General features: G+C 38.3%; 1 protein-coding gene across 1 annotated transcript in view; it reads right to left on the bottom strand.

The window, feature by feature from the left end:
- Positions 1 to 204: 204 nt before the first annotated feature.
- Tafa2 (TAFA chemokine like family member 2) overlaps positions 205 to 25692 on the bottom strand; it is a 408308-nt gene continuing 382820 nt past the window's right edge. The window contains exon 5 of the mRNA XM_052165801.1: positions 205 to 2371. Within this exon, the coding sequence (XP_052021761.1) occupies positions 2360 to 2371 (12 nt within the window). The 3' untranslated portion in view covers positions 205 to 2359. The remainder of the gene's footprint in view (positions 2372 to 25692) is intronic.

Here is a 25692-nt window from a genome sequence, read left to right on the forward strand (position 1 = left end):
TTTTGCATTTGTGTTGACAGGTGCTTTCAGAAGGGACATCACAGGTGCCGATGCCTGATTTCTCAGTTACCTAAGAGGCAGGTCAAACGTCAGAACCTTATGCGAATGGAAAATTAAGCATAGAACTTTATTAAAAGAGGATTGAAAAATTCATCAGCTTCCATCTAAATTCAGAGTTGTATTGGTTACTAACTAGGGTACTTTAAAAAATAGGATACAAGAAACCAGATTTGTCAAATTGTACTTGTGAAAGTGAGTCCATTGTATATTCCAATTTTATTTATTTATTTTTTCTGAATAGTCACAACATTAATCTACTGGGAATATTCTAGTTCATATATTTGAAATTCCATTTATTTTTTTCTATTGGTACGCATGTATTACACTTTTATATAATACAGAATTTCCAGTGTTGTTTTAAACGACATAGTTTTTGAAATGAGAAGCATGATCCATAATTTAAACAAACCTGGGATGAACTCATAATATCCAAAATGATAGCTATTCATTTTGTACCAAATAAAGTAGTGAGAATTTGTTTGACAGAGAAAGTCCAGCACAACTGTTTCTCCTTTCATTTTGACTCTGTGTAGACTTGACCCATTATGAAACCCACGTTCAACCACCCAATTGGTTTTATACAATTAAAAGTGAGTCAGAAATCACCTCATTCCACATTTTCATGAGTAGTTGTCCAATTTAATTTTTAACAGATTTTTACACTTTCATCTGTTCTTCCTACTAAAGGTTCTAGTTAATGTGTGACCCTTTGAATATTGTTACAGACTAACAGATACAAGTTCTTCTCTAGAATATGTGAACCTCCATATTAGAAATCAGCCTAAGGTTAACTGGCTTTGTCAGTGAGTTCTAGAAATACAAGAAGTCCCAATCATCTTCACTCTTTCACTAAAATGATGGACCGCCTAATAGGATGATCTGTGAAGCATCTTTTGATCAAGCTAAAATAATTAAGACATGGAAAACCCTTGCCTTTATATGCCTTCAAACTATAGGTTAACACAGTATTATTATTATAGGGTAGCAACTCAGTACCCACTCTTCCCTTCCCCCACATCACAAGGGAAACAAAAGACACGCAGTACAAAATTATACATTCTGTGATAACTTAGAAAAAGGTAAATCAATGTTTAAGGCCTTTAAATATTTGTAAGAAAAAAATCACGAAGAACTAAAAATCACAAGTTTTAGGATGGCTGTGAAAATATAGACAAAATACTGGCCAAGAATTGTTTGGATGGAACAACCGTAAGCAAGTATTTAGACCTCTGTGGTCAAAATCAACAGTTTTTTTTTTCTTTTTCTATCCACAGACTGAACAAATATATGAGCATTCAAGCAGTCATTGGGATCGAGCAAGAGACGATCTTAGAATGAAACAGAAAAATAGTTTAAGAAAATGCTAGAAGAAATGTGATGAGAAATTAGAGAAGTACATGCATCCCTGGTGAGGTTTTTTTTTTCTTTTTTAATCAAAAGCTCTCTGCTAACTTGACTGTACACTGATGATTCTGTGAAGGAAAGTAAAAGGAGATATGAAAAAAAGGAAGCACACTTAAAATAGAAAAACTCTGGGAGGAAGAGTGCACTCGAGGCACAGAGTACTGTGTAATGGGAATTGGAATCCAGCCCTAACTGCCGTTCAACTGTCAGAGAGCTGCAATCTCGCGTTAGCCTGGGGGAAACACGTCAGGTCGCTTACACATTCTTATATGAGGGATGTATTCAGATCACTGTGATTTGCCAATGATTATCATTAATCAATGGATAAATACTTCTATTCCTTTCACAGAGGCAAGAGCAAGACGCTAAAACATGTAGGCTCTCAGAGTCTCAAGGTTAGAATACCAATAAAATGGTCTCTGTCTATGCCATGCCGGAAGAGTTTGCAAAGGGAATGTCATTAAAGCTGTGCACAGCCTGCCAGACAAGGAACAAAGGAGCCAGGAGCACATCCATGACAGAACAGCAAGCTTGGGAGACAAGAACAGTCACCGCTGAAGGCAGGAACCTTACAGGTGACAGTCTCTGGTGTCACCCCAGAAAACCAGCTGTATCCCAGCTCCGTGGAGAAGAGTGTCCACTTCCCTCAGAAGTGTTGTGAGCCAAGCATAGTTCACAGCCGACGAAGTCTTCAGGACCCAAAGTTCACCTCAGACTTCTTTAAAGTCTTAAGTTTCAGCAAGAAGTAGAAGTCAAGCCGTAGAATCCCCTGGAAATGGGGTTTAAATGTCTCTTCTCAGCAGTATAAAAATCATCAAGGTGACCACAGGAGTCCAGTTTCTATTCTCCATGAACCCAGCCATGAGGATTTCTTGATTTAGGAGTGGTGGAGTGGTTAATGGGTTACCTGGAAAGGAAAGAAAATATATGATCAACACTCTATCATAAAGCTACAATCTCAGTACTAGTAAACATTAACTAACAGTTGCTAGGTGGTGCTCGCTGTACCAAACACACTCCTGGATTCTCTGGGACAGCCATGTTCATATACTTATAAAAACATATGTATGTCTTCCTTCTATCATTTTGCCATATTCTTAAAACAACTTCCATTATTATTTCAAATGTCTCTAACTATGACAAAGATATTTGCTCATGGAAATAGTTCCCTTGTCTGAAGGAGAATGATTCTGAGAATGCTCTCACTTGGGAAGACAAGGAGGTGGCTGTATTCTGTAGACCTCTGTAGAGAAATATCTTTGGTCACTGGAGTTCAGGCAGAGGATGCTCTCAACCCTTAAGGACTTATGCTACAAAAATATGTTCTCAAAATAGCATAAAAACTGGAGGGGGTGGTGCTAGCAGAACCTGTTCTATGTTCTGAAAAATATTATCTCTGTGTGAACAGAAGAACATTTGTGAAAGCAAAAAAGGAAGAACAGTGCAATGGCTTACCAAATTCCAAAGTACAGATCTCATAAAACTAATTGTACTTTTTAATGTAATTTGGATCAATTAGGAAGACTCACAGTACATTTCATAAATATTATATGATATATATGAACAAAATGAAAGGGGTGTGTTGTGAATAAACTGTTTATGTTTGCAGAATTGTTATAGCAAAAAAAAAAAAAACATTGCTGTGTTAGTGCACTTATCCACTTTACACTAATATCAGATAGGGTCCCCTGAGAAAAACCTCTAGAAATTATTCTCTACCAATGGGTATTACAAAATGTGATGTTTTAACATTAATGTGAACACCTGGTTTTATTTCCTTAAGTGGCACAGCTGCTTAGCCTTTGATAAGTTGTTCTTTTAAAAGGCTGCTTTATTTTGTTTATTTTGTGATGTGCTATTGTACTGGCTAGTTTTGTGTGTCAACTTGACACAGGCTGGAGTTATCACAGAGAAAGGAGCTTTAGTTGGGGAAGTGCCTCCATGAGATCCAGCTGTGGGGCATTTTCTCAATTAGTGATCAAGTGGGGAGGGCCCCTTGTGGGTGGTACCACCTTTGGGCTGATGCTCTTGGGTTCTATAAGAAAGCAAGCTGAGTAAGCCAGGGGAAGCAAGCCAGTAAGAAAATCCCTCCATGGCCTCTGCATCAGCTCCTGCTTCCTGACCTGCTTGAGTTCCAATCGTGACTTCCGTTAGTGATGAACTGCAACATGGAAGTGTAAGCTCAATAAACCCTTTCCTCCCCAACTTGCTTCTTGGTCATGATGTTTGTGCAGGAATAGAAACCCTGACTAAGACAGCTATGAAAAATGAAAGGATTAAACTCAATAATAAGGTAATTCTAGACTTCGCTCTACCATAGCTAATCTCAAGTTATACTACAAAAAGACACGCAAAATTCAAAAATGTTTTTGAAACACAAGGCCAGCTGTCTTGTTTTTTGTCTTGTGGCCAACTGCTACTTATCCCATTGCCCCTATTACACTGGGAGTTACAGCATGATGGGCATGTTGAATTATAGAGACCATGGAATGTGGAAATATCTCAGGAAGGACAGAGTCTCAGCAGGCTGTCTGCCATTCAGTGCTCATTCCACACAGTCTGTGAAGGGCTCCCAGAAAGCAGGTGTCAAAAGGAAAAAAGAAAGAAAACATTATGTCTATAGATAGTATGTCATAGATGCTAATGGACATAGTTGATCATTACGGGAAATGCTGAAAAAGTATTTTCATGATAACATTTGTCCATAAACTCTATCCAGCATGATCTGTGACTACCATTAGCTGAGAAAGGCTCATCTACATTTTCTTAAGGTTTTTTTCTTCCTGGTTAGAAAAAACGATTAAGTGTAACCTGGGGAACATATTTGTAAAACTGGTGTTGAAACAATAGAAAAGGTAAGGAGGTGTTGGAAAAGATTGAGAGAGAAGAACTGATGGGTTTCAGGAAGGGGTTAATGAAGCAGAGAGGTGGGATACTGGAGATAAGACAGGAGATAAAGCAGGAGAGCGTGGCCCAGAGGACAAGAAGGCTGTGGGGGAGGGTTGCCCAGCCCCTTTGAAGCCTCAGCTTTGAGCCACCTGAAGGTTGCTATGGTATTCCCATAATTATTTCTTTGTCTGAAGGTAAATATGTTACTGTTGTTTTTTAAAAACCTGTGGGAATATTCTGTTGGCCTTTTGTGTATGAAGTAAAGCCTTGTCTTCACATAATTTCAAAAACAAACAATATTAAAAACCTCCTTAAACAAAACCAATGTTTCCTACGTCTTTGAAAGTCTCTTTGTGTGCATGTATCTACATATGCATTAATAAATATACATATCCACAGAGATATATAGATATAGATATAGATAGACAAAGGTATAGATACAGATATACACAGGTATATAGATATAGATATATACAGATACAGATACGGATATGGATATGGATAGGGATATCTTCAGCTAACTATAAATATATATACACACAAAATATCATAAATGCATACTTTTGTAGTGCATTTTTGTCTCTTGGCAAAAATAATAGCTTAAAAAGCCAAAGGAAACTAAAATATGACCATAAGAGGCAATTGTATAAAAATAAGAACTATCTAATAAGTATGGGTTGAAACATAAACCATTAAGATTTGTACAGAATTCTTAGTTCAATCCTTTTCTCAGATGAGGAGTATCCAATAAAATAATTTCTAGTATCAAATGACAGTGGACAGTCTATTTTAGATTTGATCCTTCTATTTGATTGGGAGAGATTATGGTTAGACACATGACACTCTGTATTAAAGCCAATGTGGTAGGGATACTTTCAGACTTTTTCTCTTTCAGTTTCCTCATGTCTAAAATGCAGATGATGCTAACATCTGCTGTGAGGATAGAGCATCACAATGCCCTAGAAACATCGGTCTTGACAGTACTGACCACCACAAAATAAATTTTAGATACGAAAGAAGAGACACAGAAATAGAATGAAGGAAGTCTTAGACAAAAATCCAGATATGTCTGAGGGCAACAAATAGAGGTAAACTCGGGGTCTGCTCTTTTCAATATAGAATAAATTATGCACATGAGCATATATCAGCACACACTCTAGAAACCTCTAGTTTTATACAAAATAGAATGGTAGAATCAGTAAGACATACAAATTTTCATGTATATTTCAATATACTATTTTAAACATAAAACAATTTTATGAGTATAGATAACCATCTCCAAATTAAGTCACCTAATAAGCACAAAAGGATATTTTAAAAAACAAAATCATTAAAACTGAGCAAAGACAAATCAATCATTTAATAATTTCTATGCTCATTGAAAAAAAAGTCCAAATGATCAACTTTAAACTCTGGCTTACTACTGGATGAAGATAAATAGTATCTTGCCTGCTGTAATCTATAAATTTGGATTTTCTGGCATGTAAGAGTTCCTTGAGTAATCTTTACAAAATCCAGCATTTTAACAAGGAAATGTTATTAAGACACCACATAAACATTACCCTATTTTTAGAACTAAAATATAACACTTTCCACTAAAAGTTTATGTTTGACAAAATATCAAACAGTAAAATCTCCACGGTCTAAAAATAATCTTAGCAAGTTTTCATCTATTATAACAGGAGGTCTGGGGATAGAAAAATCTCAGTTGTTCCCATGTATGCATTCCACTTTCTTGTTCTAAGGGGTTAGAGACACACCATGCTGTACGAGACAGAGAGATGATTCAAGTTTTACCCCGTTGGCACACGGCATAATCGCTGCTTCGGGGCATCTACCTGCCTTTGCAGAGGTCATGCTTCATATAGCTGTTCTTCGCACAATCTTATTTGATGTCTATTGGCTGGTGTGCTACACGCAACTGTTGGACTGATAAATCCTTGCAAATGAAAAAGCAGTAATGATGACAGCAGCCCAGTGTCAAGCACAAAGCTATGGTTAAGTGACTCTGAAAGATGAAGAAGCTAATGTAGTAATAAACCCAGGCGTCATGACTGAGGTATCCAGTTACACCAGTCCAATGGATCAATTCCAGATAGCTGCTTAGATTCTCAGATATGTGTGTCAAATCTATTAAAACTGAGAAAACACAAAGCAAACAAGCAACACATAAGACGCTATTTAAATCTGAAATGAGTAAAGTCAGTTATTTTTATACTGTCTGCAGTTTATGCTTTGAGGGTTCTTAAATGTCCTCCATTTTTCTTCAAATTCAACAATGGAAGAACATTCAAATCTGTTCTTTCTCCAAGTGTTTACAACTATTTAAGCTATTTGGAAAAATATTTATATGATCTATTCATAAGGTCTATTTTTCCTTGCTTCTCGAGTTCTACTAACTAGGTAGTAACTGGGAGCTGAGCCTGGTGGGAGACAATATAGAAATAGTGTAACCTTCACAGGCAGATATTGGGTTCAAATCCAGGCCCTGTGGCTTTCAAACACTGGAACTGAACATAATTCTTAATCTCCCCATGTATAATTATAGAATAATATTATTACCTCTCCACAATCATTTCTTACTATAATTAAACCAAAACTCCCTTACAAAAAGTACATCCCAGTACATGCATTTAAAAATTAGCAGATGGTATTAGTAATAATTCTCAAATAAGACATAAAAGTGACATGTAGAGCTCTCATCAGGCAGTATTGTTGTTGCGCATTTATGTAGAAATACTGATTGATTGAACTGAGATTATTGGTTTTGTTGGTTTGCTTGTTTTTTGGTTTCCTATAGTAACACACCTTGCAATTTGTTCTTCAAATAATACTGTTTTTTTAAAGTCATGTATTAAGACTTTCACACTCTTTGATAGCTTTGGGTAAAATAAAATGTCTTTTCAGACAATTTAATACAAAATTATGATTAAGTGATTGATCTATGGCACCAGGCTGCCAGTTCTGCAGATGATTTAATGTGATTCAAAATACAGATTAGACTAACATTTGCATCCTATGGCCACGACCCAAGAAGCTCAGACCTGTGCTAAGGACAGTGTCAGGCAGTCAGTGGTTGCAAGGCAATCACTCTGACGTGTGCTCCCTAAGCACTGAGCTGAGAAGTATAAACCCTTGTGTGCTAAAGACAGTGACAGGCACTCAGTAGCATCTACAGTGTAACCACCACTTTTCGGACACAAGCATTTTAGCACTTCCCATGCTGAGTTGATTTGACTCTGTCCATGCACCTATGGAAAGCACTAATTCAACTCAGTAAGCTAGAGCAAAAAAATGAAAACCATTATAAACCATTAATTTGCATAGAACATTGTGTTGCCCCAATTATTAGGCATATATTATGTATCCTCTCAGGTTCTTATCCTCCTTCCTTTTGTTCCTCTCTCTGTGTGTTTTCTATGAGACATCTATGAGACTTTGTACGCTGGACCTATATCTAAGGAATTGAGGCCACACTCTACCCAGGAATAAAACTTGCGACGTGATTATACAACAAGGAAATGCAGAGGTGAAGATGCCCGGCCATCCTGGGTGACTCTGATGTCATTATTCTTTAATGGAACACTATCTCAACACCTTTGCTCAGGTGGCAATTGGCATAAATTCGTGAAATCACTTCCAGCCCTGCGCAGCATCGCCGTGATTCTTCTGCTCTTTACGGAATAACATGTTCTTCTCCCGAACAGAGTCATTAAAATCTTGTTACGGAGTACTGTGGAGCAGCACTTATATCCTTGTCATTGTAAGTCACGTACAAACATTAACAGGAAAGATGCTGAGTTCGAACGGTAGAGTCAATTTCATTCCAAAGGGAGTTTTCTCTAAAATACCCATGCCATTAGCAAAACATTTAGTTTTGTGCTAATGAACGTGTTTTATTTAAGCAAGTGGAAGGCAGGGAAGCGTGGCAGTATTTCCAAGAGAAAGAAGCAGGTTTAAATGCAATCTGTGTCCAAACTTTATTATAGCTGCTTAATAACGTCACAAATAGACACAGTCCAACACTAACACTCCAACAAATTTAGCTTGCCCAATAAAGGCCCAAGGAGCAGCAGAATCCCTTCATAATCTTAAGTGCTGGCATGAATGAACTTTTCCTTCCTTAGAGCAGAATTGCTGTTCACTGCAAATGAATTTTTTTAATGTACCTCTTACAAGTATATGAATGCAGCTCTTGCTCTACTATCTGTACACTAAATGTGCAATTAAAACCTTATTATTCCACAGTAACAGGTTTTTTCATTTAAGCTAGAGAAAAGCTGTCATTAATTTGATCATAACTGTATGAACATAACCTATCTCATAGCATGCCATTTAATAAGGTGTCACAAAACAGAAGACACCTGCCTGTCAAAAATGTGCATGAACAAACCAGCTACCCAGACAGCTTTCCGGTTTCAATGACGAGGGGCTACACCAAACAGGGGAACTGAATCCTTTTCATAAATATACTCATCTACATAAAATTAATATTAAGTGTATATTTTACTTCCGTAGTAATAGATGAAGTATCTATAGCTCTGAAAAACACTGCATGTTCATACCACAACTTAGTTTCTCCTGTGGAGAATTCTGGGCTGGATCAGTCTTGATAATCGTTCTAACGGTTGGGCTAGACAAGGTCGTCTAGTCAATACTTGAGCATGAGTAATCGTGACTACTGAATGATCTCCAACTATTTTCAGTTATTCTTCTCACTAAATTCTTGAGTATTTTAACAGACTTGGAAGAGTCAATTCAGATGACCCAGAGCAGCATTTCAGACCACTGTAGATCGCTAACTAATCCTGTTTAGGTATAATTAGGGTGAGCTCGCCTGGAAACAGACGGGTAAAGATAGTTTTTGTGGCACACAGTTCTCTGCTTTGCTGGCAGAGTCTCTGCAGTAAATGAGAAAAGCAGAGAAGGTCTTTACATGCTGACAGGGAGACCGTTTTACACCAGCATCGCCGCCTGGTAGTTTAAGAACTTTAAAGTCTCTTGAATTGGTAGAGTTCTGAGCTGCCAACCTTGTCCCTTGGACTGAGTGACTAACTCCCCTCTCAGCCCCAAGTAGTCCGATGCCTCTCTGTATTTAATTTTCTAAAAGATGTGATTATCATCATATATAACAGCAGCACTGAGGGATTGCTGGCACAGACAGAATATCTGAGCTTTCAGATCTGTGCAAATGAAGTCTTCCACGGGAGGGGAAATCTTCAGAACAATGGGCTTAGGCTACTTCTCAGAACTTTGAGCCCTACAGACCTCCTGGAAGGGGTTTCTGTGCTTCCTATGAACCACTCTCCCTTCAGTTCCCAACAGTCACTCTCAGGTTGACTTAGCTATTAGCCGATGAACTATGATTCACTTTGCTGTTCATTGGGTATCTGATAAAACACTGTTCCGTTGGCATTTCTCAGATGTGTTAGTGAAGGATGTCCTTTACTTCTGCCCCTCCCCCACACCCCTAACTTCCCCACTTTCTGTTCCTGGTAGAACACAGACCCAGAAAAACAATAAAAAACTCAGATAGTGGACAGAAGCAATCAGAATGAGGATAAATACCTTAGAAAGTTGAAAAAACTTAAAACAGGAAAGCAATTCCTGAGGAGAATCTGGGTGGTTTTTTTTAAAGATATGAATTATATATTCTAGCACTGGAAAGTTTAGAGACCATGAGATTTTTTTTTTTTTTAGTTCAATTGGAATGTGCCTCACCTGTCAAATTTGATATTACATTTGTTTTTTAGGATTCGCCTCTCATTTATACAGAATAATTTGGATGGATAGTTTTTACCCACGTTCTGCGGTGAAGTGTTAGCTTAAAATTTAAGCCTAGTCAAGAACGATACTCCTCAGCTCCTCAGCTTTGCTGCAGTGAAAGCAAGTGGGAGCCATAATAAAGTTCAAAAACTGTGCCTCAGAATGAGTTTGTAGCCAGTGAGAGTTGGAAAGGGGACTGAAATCGAAAGTGTCCTTCACACTGGGTTGGGATCGCTCAGAACATTTCCTCTTAACTTCCTAGTTGGTTTGCGTTATCAATGAAGTGGCTTTCTGAAACATTTTTTGGGACACCTGTCCAAACAAATAACATGGTGCAGTCATGTTAAAAAAACAAAATCTCGGTGTGACTTATGAAAGCACAAAGGAAGACTATTTTGAGAACATTTTAGAAGAAGGACCTGCTCCATCATTTCCCATTCAGTCAGCTTCGGTGGTGATCATTCCACATGTGGTGGTAATCTTTTAAATCCCTTTCAGTGCATTGCAAAGTTAAAATCCATTCTCTTAAGGAAAGAACACCATAGATAACGATGTTTAACAAGCAGGATGTATTGACTCTGCATGCACTTCCAGCCTACACCATCCCCTGGTTATTATCTTCTGTGGGGCTTCCTAATAATAAAATTCAGTAGTCTCAATTTTCTAATGTACATATATGTGTGTGTGTGTGTGTGTATAGTTGGTATAAATATATTTGTATATATACATACATATGTATCTCTGTTGTGTATACACAGATATATGTGTTATATATAAACATATATGTGTATGTATGATTATATGGATATATGTATATAAACGTACACATTCATATATATGTATATATGTTTGTATACATACATATGAATGTGTGTGTGTTTGTGTGTGTGTATGTGTGTAAGAGAGAGAGAGAGAGAGAGAGAGAGAGAGAAAGAGAGAGACTGAGACTGTTTAAGCTAGGACAATACACAGCTTTAAACCTGGGTAAATTCCAATACATAAAGAATAGATTAGGTAAGAAATGTGTCTGGATTAGGTTTATGGAGATTAAGAGAAAGCCCGTTGGCTCAGGGCTCTTCATGTAAATTTATAAACAATATGCAGGTTGAACACTGACAGATGTTCTGGAACAAGCAAGGGTTTTATACTTTGTTTCCTATTCTAAGGACAGTGGCACTGCAGAGTCCCTGGAGGTGACAACATAAGATTCATCAATGGCAGTATATTGGCTCCTTCACCATGGGACTTAGTACAGCATCCAACATGGGAGCTCTGTGAGTCAGCTCAAGGAACAATGCTCCTTCCCAATTTTTAAAAATTAAAAACATCATTGCTTCCTTTATCAATCAGAGTCGTTTCCTTGCCCGCTGGTCTCTAAAAGTGTACCGATTTTGTTCTCTCTCTGTGAAATCAAGCACCTGGAAAGCTACAATAACCACAAGAGCGGGGAGGTCACAGTTGACCCTGTTAACACGGGGTACACACCTGCTGCTCTGTGAGCAATGAAAGGAGACAGGCGCTCATTTCTGGAGTTGTTTGGAATCTTTACTCCTCAAGGAAACTTCTGCCCCTTCCTCAGAATCCGACCAACACTAGGATTCGCCATAACTACTACTCCAGCGTGGAGCCAGAATAATTTTGAATGTGGAAAAATCAAAAATTGTCATCGGGCACAGCAGAAACCTTCTCTTTCTATTTCTCCATCCCAACGTGAAGAGTTTTACACATTTGCCTAAGGAACAAACACAGGTCAGGTACTCCACTGTTCAACAGATCAAAGGATTAAAAGCTAGAGAGAAAGGGAACATTTTAACAAGCATAAAGGGACAACAAGACAATAACGCCCTTTGCTTCCAACAAAGCTCACAGCGGGAGCAGTTCTCAATTGCTCTTAGAGGATTACAAATGCTCAGTGTGCTGAGTTTCAGAGGAACTCGCACAATAAGTGGCGCTAACTTAAACAGCTCTTATAAGCAATTTCGACAGGGACTGTCAATTTTTCTTGTGAATAGTTTGGGAGACTTTCTACACAAACCAAAGGAAAAAAGTTACATTGAATTCAAGCATGGAAGAACAAAGAACTCAACGGATAAGTATTTTAACATTGAAGTGTCAAAGAATCATAGAAACATTATGTGGCAATACTCAGTTGGAATCCTAAGATTTCATATTTGCAGTCATAACCATTCCTGGGCTTATCTGAACATCCATGCCTGCAGTAATTTAGAGCTTGCTGATACATACACTTGAACTGTTCACTTTAGGGCAGGTAAAAGAAATCAAGCCCTTTAACCAAGGTTTAAGGTTCACCACCCTGGGCACTTGCCTTTCAAGCCAGCCTCACAGCTCCTATCATAAATCCAATGACACCCATTAATGGTCTGCATAATAGCCATGACATTTTCAGCAGTAATTGTGATACTTTATGCATTCTTCTTCAAAGAAGGTTTTATATAAATATATGATTATATAATATATGCATATATCAAAATATTATGTGTGTGATTTGCATAATAATTTGAGAAAATATAAATGGTAATGTTATTCATAATAAATCATATAAAGGTGAAACTAGTCATTGGCATCAGGAAACAGAGAGGTTGTGATAGAATGAGCCAAATATAACATTGCCTTCATGAATCTGAGAGGACAGAAGAGTTAAAACTCATTGTAGGAAGAAGGCATAATAGAGATTAAAGATAGTTTATAATTTAAGAATAGCATAGAGTTATTGAACATGAAAAACATTTATTTCATTCACTTTTATTGCTAACTTAGGCCTCTCCTTATCAAACTAGAAAAGGTAATAATATTAAGGCAATGTGTGTAGGGTTGGGTAGAACTTGTGTGTTCTGACCAGCTCAAGAATATGTGACTTTATCTAGGCAAACAAGGTCCAAGGTTATGGACAATGGGTAGTGCTGTTACATAAGGTAGATGGCGGTGGCAGATGGCCAAGAATGAAAGTGGAGGCAATGTGGGAGAGTTTCACCTCAACCCAAGTAGGGGGTGTGTACCGCTCGTAACCTCCCCGTGCTCCATGAACTTTATGTCGTTCCAAAGCTGTGTGAGATAGTCTCTAATTCTCCATTAATCGCATGACGATTGTCCGTACATTTCTGCCCTTTCTGCTTCTACCCATCCTCTGAATCTGTCCTCAGCCACTTTCCCACCATCCCGTTTGTAAGCAAGGACTGTGCTCCATCTAGTTTGTTTGAGGGGAATCAATCATTCCCTCATCAGTCTTGCCCCTGCTGTCTCCTCCTCTTGGCCACCATCACCTGACATCTACAACGGTGTCCTACTACAGAAAGAAACCTGAGTCTACGAAACATAAAATCTCCAGTCGCAGACCAACCCACCAGTTTCATCTGCCCTTCTTCGCAAAGGCCTCACAGACAGGCGTTTAATACTCTTCCAAGCTCTTGTCCTCATTCCTGGCTCCTAGTCTCTCTGCACAGTTAGTACTGTGCTTGATTTAAAGCCCAAAGGATAGAAGATAGCTTGATGATCCACATATTCAGAAATTTATCTACACTTAAGGCATAATTCATTAGATTAAGATGATTTACGAACTGTGAGCTGTGATAAAGCAAGAATATTAACATATACTTCTTTCTCCATGACTAAGCAGTATTCCTAGGATTTAAATGACCCCTGATATGTATCAAATGAAAGATTAAAACAATGGAAGGATATGGAGTAATGAATGAAAATGGATGAATATATATATATGCAGAGAGAGAGAAGAGAGAGAGAGAGAGAGAGAGAGAGAGAGAGAGAGAGAGAGAGAGAGAGAGTGCTAAAGCATAAGCAGCTTCAGAATGAAATAGAATTACTATTTGGATTCTCCATAAACACCTAGAGGCACGATCAGGTGCCCCATAGGCCACTTTCTCAGCTATTAATTTTTCTAGCATTATTCCCATGGTTCGGTATTTTTGGAATTCGAAATTACAGATATCTATGGGTCCTGACATTAAACTTCACTCTTGTACCTCAGATATTTAAATGTATTCTCATTTGGAAAAGGTCTGATTTTTAAGACTAAATTAATTCACGAAAATAATAATGCAAGAAGATAATAGCAATCTGTGATGCTTTAATTGGTATTAGACTGGCCACTCGGGATGTGGAAAACGTCCAAATGGATACATCAAAGTTTGCACTGGCATATTTATTACAGTTAATATTTCAGATATGAATTATCCTACTTTTTAAAATGCATCTTTCTCTTGAGTAATTTCCATACTGCTGCCTAATAGTCAGGGATTTTTTTCTCCTGGAATATTTTCTGGTGGCAATTAATCTATACCTAGGAACCACAGGCTGTCTGGACCAGCATGGTGGTGCCATAGAAAGAGCTTCAAGTTTCCTATAGTGAGACACATTGAACAAATGATAAAATTATTGAGCCCTCCACCCAAATAATATGGTTCGTAAAAACGCATTCACATAGAGAGGGGAGGGACAGAGGAATGGGAGTGAGGGATAGAAGGGGGATAAGTCAAGAGAGAGGGGTCGTTAAAAGAGGGAGGGAAAGAAAGAGAGAGGGAGGGAGGGAAAAAGGGAGGGAGGGAGGGAGGGAGGGAGGGAGGGAGGGAGGAAGGAAGGGAGGGAAGGACTTAGCTATATTTGCTATTCAGACTACCTGACACCTCTCCTCTTACTTTTCCTGCTAAAACATGAAGGCTGACTTTTTTTTAAAGGAATCTTTTCTCCCCACAAATCACAATATGGCTATAATATTCCCTACTACTTTTCCTCCCTCCAGACCTTCCCATGTTCCCTTTCTCAAATTCATGATCTTTATTTCATTAATTATTATAACCTGACTGGCCTGGAGCTCACAGTGTAGTTCACTCTGGCTTGGTACTCACTGAGATCCATCTGCCTCTGCTTCCTGAGTGCAGATGCTAAAGTGCACACCACCATGCCTGGTTGGGTCTGCACACACCCCTTTTGTTTGTCCTTTGCTTCCTTGCCTTCTGGCCCCTTGTGTACTTTGCACGAGTCTATCACGTCTTTAGTTGGCTTAGTGGTCACCCGGTCCTGTATGACTTTTCTATAGTTCTGACAGAGCAGTGGCTTCACTTCAGTGTTGTGGGCTGCTTTTGTTGTTGCTGTTGCTCTTGCTGTTGTTACCCAATTTACATGTCTTCTTGTGTGCCTGGTTTGGGGTTTTCTTTATCTAATTGTATGGTTATGTTTTGTATTTGCAAAGTTGGAAAATTATTGTGAGACTAGGACTGTAATTTTCCTCCAGAGAGGACATACATTTGCCTTTCTCAGCAACATTTCAACAATCCATGGACCCCTCCGACCAGTTTTGGGTACCAGGGTGATTCAGACAGTACTCTGGGAATATGATCCTGCTTCCCTTTCTTTCTAACAGTGCAGCTCAGGGGTATCCAATCAGAAATAAAATGTGAGCTGGGTGGTGGTGGCGCACGCCTTTAATCCCAGCACTTAGGAGGCAGAGACAGGCAGATTTCTGAGTTTGAGGTCAGCCTGGTCTACAGAGTGAGTTCCAGGACAGCCAAGACTACACAGAAAAACCCTGTCTCGAAAAAAACCAAAGAAGAAGAAGAAGAAGAAGAAGAAGAAGAAGAAGAAGAAGAAGAAGAAGAAGAAGAAGAAGAAGAAGAAGAAGAAGAAAGAAAGAAAGAAAGAAAGAAAGAAAGAAAGAAAGAAAGAAAGAAGAAAGAAAGAAAGAAAGAAAGAAAGAAAGAAAGAAAGAAAGAAAGAAAGAAAGAAAGAAAGAAAGAAAGAAAGAAAGAAAGAAAGAAAGAAAGAAGGAAGGAAGGAAGGAAGGAAGGAAGGAAGGAAGGAAGGAAGGAAGGAAGGAAGGAAGGAAGGAAGGAAGGAAGGAAGGAAGGAAGAAAGAGAAAGAAAGAAAGAAAGAAAGAAAGAAGAAATAAAATGTGTTCACAGAGCTATCTGCACTGGGGCATCGTATCAGAAATAAGATAAGCTTGGCATGGCTATCTGCTTGGTGACTGGTCTATTAGGAGAGTCTTCCAGGCTCTGCCAGAAAACCCATATACTTTCAATCTCCAACTTCCTGGTGTTGACATTTACCTCCCCAGGTGAGAATACTCCTAGAATCAGACTAGTCCTTCTAGAACTTCACACTTCTCTCCATGCTCTACCTTTTCCCCTTCTCCTTGGATTTCTGATGTCAGAACACACACAACTTAAACATATTTTATCTTTTTTTTTAAAAAAAAAAGGTGTGAGATGCTTTGAAGACTTTACCTAACCATTACTAAAATAAGAAAGGCAAATGATGGGAATTCAACTTCTTTAGGAAGCTTAGTGTGGATAAGTCATGAAGAATTCTGGAGCATTTCGGCTTTTTCTTGGGAAATGATAACCCATTTTCCTGGTAGCACCACATTTCAGCTGCATCTGTCTGTTGAGCTGCTCTAGGTTAACGATTACACTCAGTGGGGGAGACTGTGCTCTCCAGTTTCCCTGAGGTGGTCCTACTTCATACCTACCCCCTGAACTCCTCTTATGCACATCCCAGAGGGATTTCCTCCTGAGGATAAGGCATTCTCTTATCACCTGAACCAAACAACTACCCTTTTCGTGGAAATTTGAGTTCTAGTCGATAACCCTTGGATATTGCTGTCTTCAAGATATAAACATAAGGACTCTTGTGATTCTGGTGGGCCTAAAAGGAGTAGTCCTAAAAACATAAAAACATTTTTGAAAACCACTAAATCACATTAATCTTATAATAAATGTTTAAGATTACTGTTGAGCAACCATTCCTGGTTACAGCACTGTGATGTGTTCTTCATCCTTTTCTATCAGAAGGATGAGACATCGAGAGGGTCGAATGCAAGCCTGACTGTAATGTTATCAGCTCGTTCTGGAGTCCTGGGTCACTCTAAGGGGCACGTTAAACCATTGGCACCCTTTATTACCTTCAAGGTAGATGACATATTACAATAAGGTAGCCTAAAAGTCCTCTTACAAAAACCTAGACCAGTTTTAAAGCCCAATGACATTGGAACTTGATATCATCTAACACACTATTAAGGTTCTCAGCTAGGTGTGACAATTTTCCAATCATGTATTTTTCAAAGTTTTAGAATGGAATTTTCATTATTTTTCCTAAAATGAAGATTACCAGAGTTCCCATGGACTAAGCCACCAACCAAAGAGCATACATGAATGGGCCCATGGCTCCAGATACACATGTAGCAGATAACTGCTTTATCTAGCTGGCATCAGTAGGAGGAAGGCCCTTGGCCCTGTGGAGGCTTGTTGCTAGATGGAGATGCTAGAGGGGTGAGGCTAGTGTGGGTGGGTGGGTGGGGGAGCACCCTCTTAGAGGCAAAGGGGAGGGGGTATGGGATGGGGAGGTTATGGAAGGGAGACTGGGAAGGGAGACAATATTTGAAATGTAAATAAATAAAATAACCAATAAATAAATTTTTTTTTAAAAAAGACAATTACTTGTGGATTTCAATATTATTATTTTTTCTATTTCCTTTCTTTACCATGGAATTTATTAAAAATTGTCTAAGATGTAATGTCTGCCTTAATGTCCACCTGCTGGTGATGATTGTCTCTAACAATGATGGAGACAGGCAGGGTTCATGACAGAATGACAACGAGTGATGAAGAGTGTGGGTGAGAATACCTCATCATAAGATCATCTTCACTTTGAGATTTATTAGCTGTGTATTTCTATATACCACAAGCCCTATTTCCTTACCCCTAGATGGAATTAATCCATATTTTATCACACTGCTAAGAAGAATAAATGCAAGTATGCTCCCAGTAAGAAATTAATATACACATTCAAATACTTTCAAGTCTGACTTTGAAATAAATAGTTTCAAAAACCATAAAATCTACCTCTTTGGGATTACTTCCTTTGTTGTGATGCTATAAAATATAAAAACAGAAAATCTAATAATGAGGCATTAAGCATAGGTATGTCATTGGCCTTTAAAATCTGTTATTATCATCTTTCGCAGAGTTGGGTATTTCTTGGGCATTTCATGGGACAATACTACATTTTGTCAAAGATTATATTAGAGTCACAAAAACAAGTGAGTGGCTACACTATTCACACCATTCCTAATGCATTTTTTCACCACATAAGAGCAAAAACTCACACGTTGCCACACATTTCAGTCGAAATGTGCTTTTTTAAAAAAAATCACTTAGGTTTTATTTGTTATTCCATAAATAGGAATTATTAGCCTCAGCTAATTGCTGAATATCTATAAGCACTTTCTGCATCAGTTTCTGCTCAGCGTTTTTGTGATTTAGTGAGAGCATTAACATTGTATTACTAACAGCAAAATGAGCAATGGTTGCTCAGCATTGAAGCACACAAGCTTTTCCCAATGCAGTAACCACTCTAAACCACCATCCAGATCACTCCATCATCTCACACTGACCCAGGCAAAACAACACACACACACATGCACATGCATGTGCACACACACATATATACACACATGCACACACACGCAATACACATTCACATGCATGTGAACACACACATGCACATGAATACACACATGCACACACAATACACATGTACATACATGTGCACACATACATATATATACACACATGCACATACATACACACATGCACACACAATACACTTGCATATGCATGTGCACACTCATATACACACATGCACTTGTACATACACACATACACACATGCACACATATATACACACAATACACATGTATTGCACATGCACATATACATAAATGCACACACACAATACACACGCACATGCACATACACTCATGCATGCCCACATGCACACAAGCACATACACACACATGCACATGGACATGCACACACACCACACATGCACACACACAATACATATGCACATGCACACACACATACACACACCTGCACACACACATGAATATTATTAGAATAAAAAGTAGATACAAAAAATCCCAGCACACAGCCATAGTATACTCTGTCCCCTATTAAAACAGGTTAATCATTAAAGAAACACTTTTGCGAGTCTACCTTAGAATTATACTAAGAAACCCTTGTAAAGTTCACAATTGCACCTGGTAGGGAAAAAAATCCTTCCTTCTTGATTGCTTCAGTAAGATGTGACTGGAAAAACAATCTTGGTGACTAAAAGGGACACAGCAATGCCCCAAAACCATACTTCTGGGAAGATGATTCTTACAGTGGAACAGCATAATAGGTTTGACCTCACCCACACCAGTAGAGAGAATGTTCCAGATTATGTGGCCATTAAAACTCTGCAACTCCAGCTCTTAGATGAATTAAAAACAACAACCAACCAATATCTTAATAACATTTATTTATTCTATCTACCTGTCTATCTATCTGTGTCTGTCTATCTGTTTATCTGTGTCTATCTGTCTATCTGTCAGTCTATCTATTTATTTGTGTTGAGGACAGTGACCACACACACAGGTGCACACACACACACCATATACACACATACCCACACATACACAGGTGCACATATACACAAAAATGTGTACACACACATATGTACACACATATACACATGCACACACACATACACATGGGTGCAGACACACATAGACACCTGTACTCATACACATTGGATACACACACACCAACAAACACACATACACACAACATGTATGTGGAAGCCAGACAACAACTTGCAGGATTCAGATTTCCTTTCTCCAGGTAAGGATCAAACTTGCGCAATCAGGCTTGGTGACAAGCATGTTTCTCTGCTGAGGCGCCTCACCTACCCTTTAAGATATTTTTGTGGCTATTACTAATGGGACTGAGCACAATTCCCTATGAATCTGTGCCTTCTTTTAAGGGCCTTGTTTAACTATGAGGTTAAGTGTTGAAGAGCATCCTTAAGACAATTTTACAGCTGTCACACTTACCAAGATTTACTACTGCTGATTAACAATGTTCATCCTTTATTGGTAAACTGGCCTATTTTGTCTTATTAACCCATGAACAACCTGTTTGACTTATGTATCTCCCTCAGGAGTTGAGTACGCCCTAACACATGGCCAGGAACCATTTTAAATCAATTGTGAATTTTGTTCAATGGTTAAAACACCTAAGAGCCCCGTATGGTGTTTACATAATTGCCCCATCTCACAAATGGGCAAGAAGTGCAAGTGCAAAGCTATACACACAAACCTCATTAGGAAATTCCAATACAAGATAACTAATGAAAATGCATTACATCAGGGTCTACAACTGAGTCGCTATAATAGTCGCTATTTATACATCTAGTAAAAATAATACATCCCACTCCATAAAAATATAATACTTGGCATTTAAATCCAAATAGAAAAATATTGTTTATTTATTATATGTTTGCAGATTTTCTTTAATATTGGTACATGAGTAGCCCTCATGCTTATGACTGACCCAAGAACATCTTGGTTCATCAGATATGACTTTATTCATCTTTTTAATAGAGTTAAAATGACTTCAAAAGAATGGGCACAAGAGCTGGGATATTCGTGGGTGGTCATATTTCCCCTCACCCCCCCAAAAAAGCTGACAGCGTCTCACAGAAGCCCTCTGAAAATTGTTACCACCTCTTTTCCTAGTTTCTAACTAAAATTTCCATAACTTCTATGGGTCTATCTGAATTGTTGACTCTTTTAATTATATATGGAAGTTTATGCACAGAGACACAAGATATGTTTGAGCAGGCCTACATACTATAAGAATAGCTCTTATGTAGTTATTAGCATTTTAAAATATGCATGGTGGTTGTCGTCCTTTTAGTAAAATATTATGGTCAAGATACTTACACTGTAATAGTTTGCCATGCCAGGGGGTTTCACAGTTGGTATTATTACCAGTACTACAAGTTAGTGCCATCTTGTTTCTGTTCATTTTTAATACTTCTATGAAGATTATTTATGTTTCATTAGAAGGTGCCCATTGATTATTTACGTATGATATTTACATATGATTGGAGGAGGCCCATCTACACTAACATGAGCAATGTGCATTGTGCAAACCTCACCACTTTAAACCTCATTCAAAATACACCCTCTCAAGAGAAATGCAATGTGTGATTAAATATTTGGCTACTATGACTATGAACCAGTCAAGCTGATTCATAATTATCCATAACACATGACTTTCTAAGTACGCATTTTCACTTTATATATGAATGAAAAAACAAAGACTTCTTATGACTGAGCCTCAACCACAACACCTCTTGAGATTCTTTATCAAGAGATCTGCAAGAGATGTCCCTTCAATGTGCTCATCCCTTTTGGAAAAGCTGAGGAAACAGACTGACGTGTACATCTGTAAGGAGGGACTCATTTATCCTCCTGGATTTGGATGAGGCTTTCCCCTTTATGTGCTACTCTAAAAGAGGTAACTTGGCCAGCTTCCATGAGCAATGAAATGTTTCTGTTCCAAACCCGAAGATGAAGAGTAAGTGAAAAACAGAACGTGTCCATAAGACTCCTCTGAAGTGGGATACATTTAACCATGAATAAACATGGCGTTTATGCAATAATATCCCAATAGCTCCATAGAAAGGTTCTAGCAGCAATACCCTGGAAGAGTCACACCTGTTATGTCAGCATTTATCCTGAGGCAAACTTGAAGCACACTTGTTGAGGTAAGGCTGAGAGAACCACTGTGCAAAAGAAATGGGCAGATGATGTCAGGTTAGAGCATCGCACACTTCCAGGGGCCATGCCCAGTGAAATGGAAAGAAGCAATCACTGGCTACACTTGACAGTGTCACATTCTTTGTGTAGTGTCTCTATGCTCAGGAAGGATGAACCCTCGGTGTTGTACCACTGCTATTGAAGAATAGTCTATAATGATGGTTCTTTTACCTCACATGTGTAGACACTTTATCATATTATCAATATTTAGATCCAACTGTAGTATGAAATATGGTGCCATGCCACTAAAAAGGCTCTCCTTAGACCACTAACATAGGTAAAAAGTGAGTATGTTAAAGTTATCATTAATAACTTTTATCAAATTTTATTCATAAGCAAACTTCCTTCTACCTCATCTCAAAAGCCTAAAGCTATAATCTGAAGGTATATGATTTAGGTCTGTGGTCCACGTGAGTATTATACATGCAAGCTCTGGTTTCAACAAGCTCATCTGAAAACATTTAATCACAAAGGCGGCTTGACTGTCTGAGCATGCATCTAGTAATCACACAAATTGATCATCGGTTGTAATTGAAGTTGGGAAATTGAGATTTTTAATCATAATACCCATGCAGATTTCCCTGAGTTAGACAAGGTGTCTTTTGAAAATATTCAATTTTATTTCTTCCAGGGCAGAGAAGAAGTACCACACTGTATAAGTCTTAGAAGCAGACTGAGCAAACCAACTCCCACAAACATCCTGATGAAACCAGTTCTCCCATAACCAGTTTTCTCATGTCCAGAATGCTTTAAAGAAGAAAAGTGAAACAGGGAAGCAGAGATTAACAACCAATAGTTTGCAAGCATCCTTTGAGAAATGAATCTCTTCTCCTCCCCTTCCTCTCTGTCTCTCTTGTCTGTCTGTCTGTCTATCTGCCTCTCTCCCTCTGTCTCTGTCTTTCTCTCTCTCTTGTACACACACACATGCATGCACACACACACACACACACACACACACTTCCTTCTCCTCCCAGATTTCGGTTCTCTATGAGCAAGATGAGAAAGAGAATGACGGGTAACAGTATGTTTGCCAACAGAGAAGATGCTGCAGGGGTAAAAATGCTAAAAGCAAGCAGCCACTCGACAAAGCAAGCCTTTGTTGAGTTTGGGCTCATCTCCTCACACACTGTGGCAAGTCAACCTCAATGCTTACTAGAAATGAACTACTATAACCCTGAACACCATGAATGAAAGATGTGTCAACAGGTAAATCAACCGTAGCTCTAAAATATTAAATGCTACACATTACAACAAATCCCTTTCCATCGCTTCCTATAAACTATAACAATTAAAAATATTTTATTCAATCTAAAATCTTGAATTTTAAACTGTAGATCAAATTTCACCAAACATCAGATTTTCCTGTTCTGAACATTACTTCAAGATTTAACGTCTACCTGAGTTTAAAATATGGACAGGGACAGATGTGTCTAAGATTCAATGTTCTTGTGCTTTGGTAAGATTCTCTGTTTTCAACTTAAGAGTTTTTACTGTAGTCACAATTTTTCATATTACTATACATATAATCTCTCTCCTTCATCTTCTAGCCCCCCTTATTTCCCTTTCTCTCTGAACCTCACATATATGATATATAAAATACATACATATAATAATGGTAGAAAATTTAAATATGGCTTAAAGGTATATTTCAGACTGCATTAATTCAGCTTTCCTATTTATTTTTCTATATAAATAGTTCATAAATATGAAACTAGTTTAATCTGGAAATCTATTTGTTTTATTCAGAGGCAGTGGAAATATAATACCAAGCAGAAAGGCACACAAAAAATTCAGTTCAATATTCACAGCACAGAATAACACTGCTTATTACTTACTAGACACTAAACAAACAGATTTGTAAATAGTTTCCTTTCATGATGTCACAGCTACGCCCTTATTCCCAGCATCACCTGCTAAATGTCGTCAGGAGTCTTGATTTAAACACCACTCCTCTTGGGAAAGCTCTCACTAATGAGTCATCTCAGTGAGGCTCATGGAATAATAATGAATAATGATTTTCTGAAGTCTATTTTTGTCTCTTGGTCTACAAATCACAACATCCACTAGATTCCTCTACTTTGAGTCTCTGCCAATGACCATCACCAAAATAATCACCAAAAGATATGTCTATGAGTCTGGAATTTTTCTTTTACTCACTTCTTAAACTCATGTTACTATCAAATGCTGATGATTCTGTGTCTCATCTCTCTACACACACAAGGTCACCACTTTTCTTACTAACTTCAAACCCACAATCCCGTGCCTTCCTCTGAGATTCACAGCTGGGCACACTTAACTATAAGTCAGACCTTTCTCCTATCCTGAGCATGTAAGATTCTTTCATAGTTCATCCATGTCTAGAGAATAAAACCAAAATCTTTCACATGGAAATTTAAATGTCTCATAACACAGATACAGGTTCCTACCACTCTGCTCCCAGGAATTCCTGGACACCCAGTTCCTTTCACATTAGACACCCAATTCCTTTCACATGCATTACCTCACCCTGAGAGCGAGTTTCAAACCCATGACTAAGACTTGATCTTTCCCTTCATGCTTTTTCATAAGCGGTTTCCTGTCTCTATGACTGTTGATCTAGTCAACTCTGAATTTTTTCCTATCATTCAAGATATAAATTAATCACATTCAAAACTGAGAAACTTCTTTCCTAAGGCAGGCCACTCATTGAGAGCAAACACTGGGTATGTTTTGCTGTGGTCTTGGTTGTATTTCTTATACCCACACAAATATTTTTTCCTTTTCCTTGCTATGTCTTCTAATAATTTAAGAAATGATATTCTTGTGTTTCTATTCTCAGGGGTTAATAGCAACAAATCCAATGCATAAATCCTTTTGTAACCCACTAAAATTGGAATCTGAAATTTTATTGAGTATGGCTGGTTGAGGTGTTATCATTCTAAGAGAAAACTCAGCTCCTCCCAGCATACAGGGCAGATTTGACAAGTTGTAGATTGTTGGCCTTCCTAGAGGTGAGGGATTTGGGGCACAACTGTGCTTCATACGCCACCTGGTCTTCATTGCCAAAGCTCCCTGAGCTTGTTGGAAAAGTGTGCTGAGTCTTCTTAACCTTTCCACCAAAGTAAGAAATTAAAACTGCACAGGAACTCATTCTGTGAGGCATTTAAACTGCCTGTGCATTATGTAAAAGATGTGAGGAGGGAAGGGGCTTTGGTAACTCAGGACTGGATAAAGGCATACATTTTCAAGTAAGAAAATTGTCACCCAATATAGTTATTTCTATATTGGGTCCTCAGAGTCTGGTTCCTTGAGTATCACCATATAATCCTTTCCCTTTTTCTTAATTTATGTTTTCCTAATTCCATACATATACACAGATAATTTGGACCCATGCACGCTCCAGGGTCCTCTTCTCCACCCTCCCATACACAGAACCTTTCCTTCACTAACAGTTTTCTACATTTTCAGGTTTTATATTTTCTTGGGTTTGTTTGTTTGTTTTGTTAGTTGGTTGGTTTTTATGTTTTGCTTTGTTTTTCGAGACAGGGTTTTTCTGTGTAGTCTTGGCTGTCCTGGAGCTTACTCTGTAGACCAGACTGGCCTCAAACTCAGAAATCCACCTGCCTCTGCCTCCCAAGTGTTGGAATTAAAGGCATGTGCCACCATATCTTCTTAGTTTTGTTTGTTTGTTTGTTTGTTTGTATTATGAGTCATGAGTGGTGGTTGCCTGTATGGTGGGCGATTATTTACTGGAGTATAATAGAGGCGTAACACATAGCTACATTAGTGAAGACATTGATTCCCCCTCTCAGCCTTCTATTCCTTAAGTCCCTTGAAGTCCAATTTTTTTTTCCTTAGGTAACTCCATATAAACAAAAATAGGTAGTTTTGCTACCCAAGTATAATTAAC

Source organism: Apodemus sylvaticus, chromosome 20, assembly GCF_947179515.1.
Source record: "Apodemus sylvaticus chromosome 20, mApoSyl1.1, whole genome shotgun sequence".
In the NCBI taxonomy this organism is placed as follows: domain Eukaryota; kingdom Metazoa; phylum Chordata; class Mammalia; order Rodentia; family Muridae; genus Apodemus; species Apodemus sylvaticus.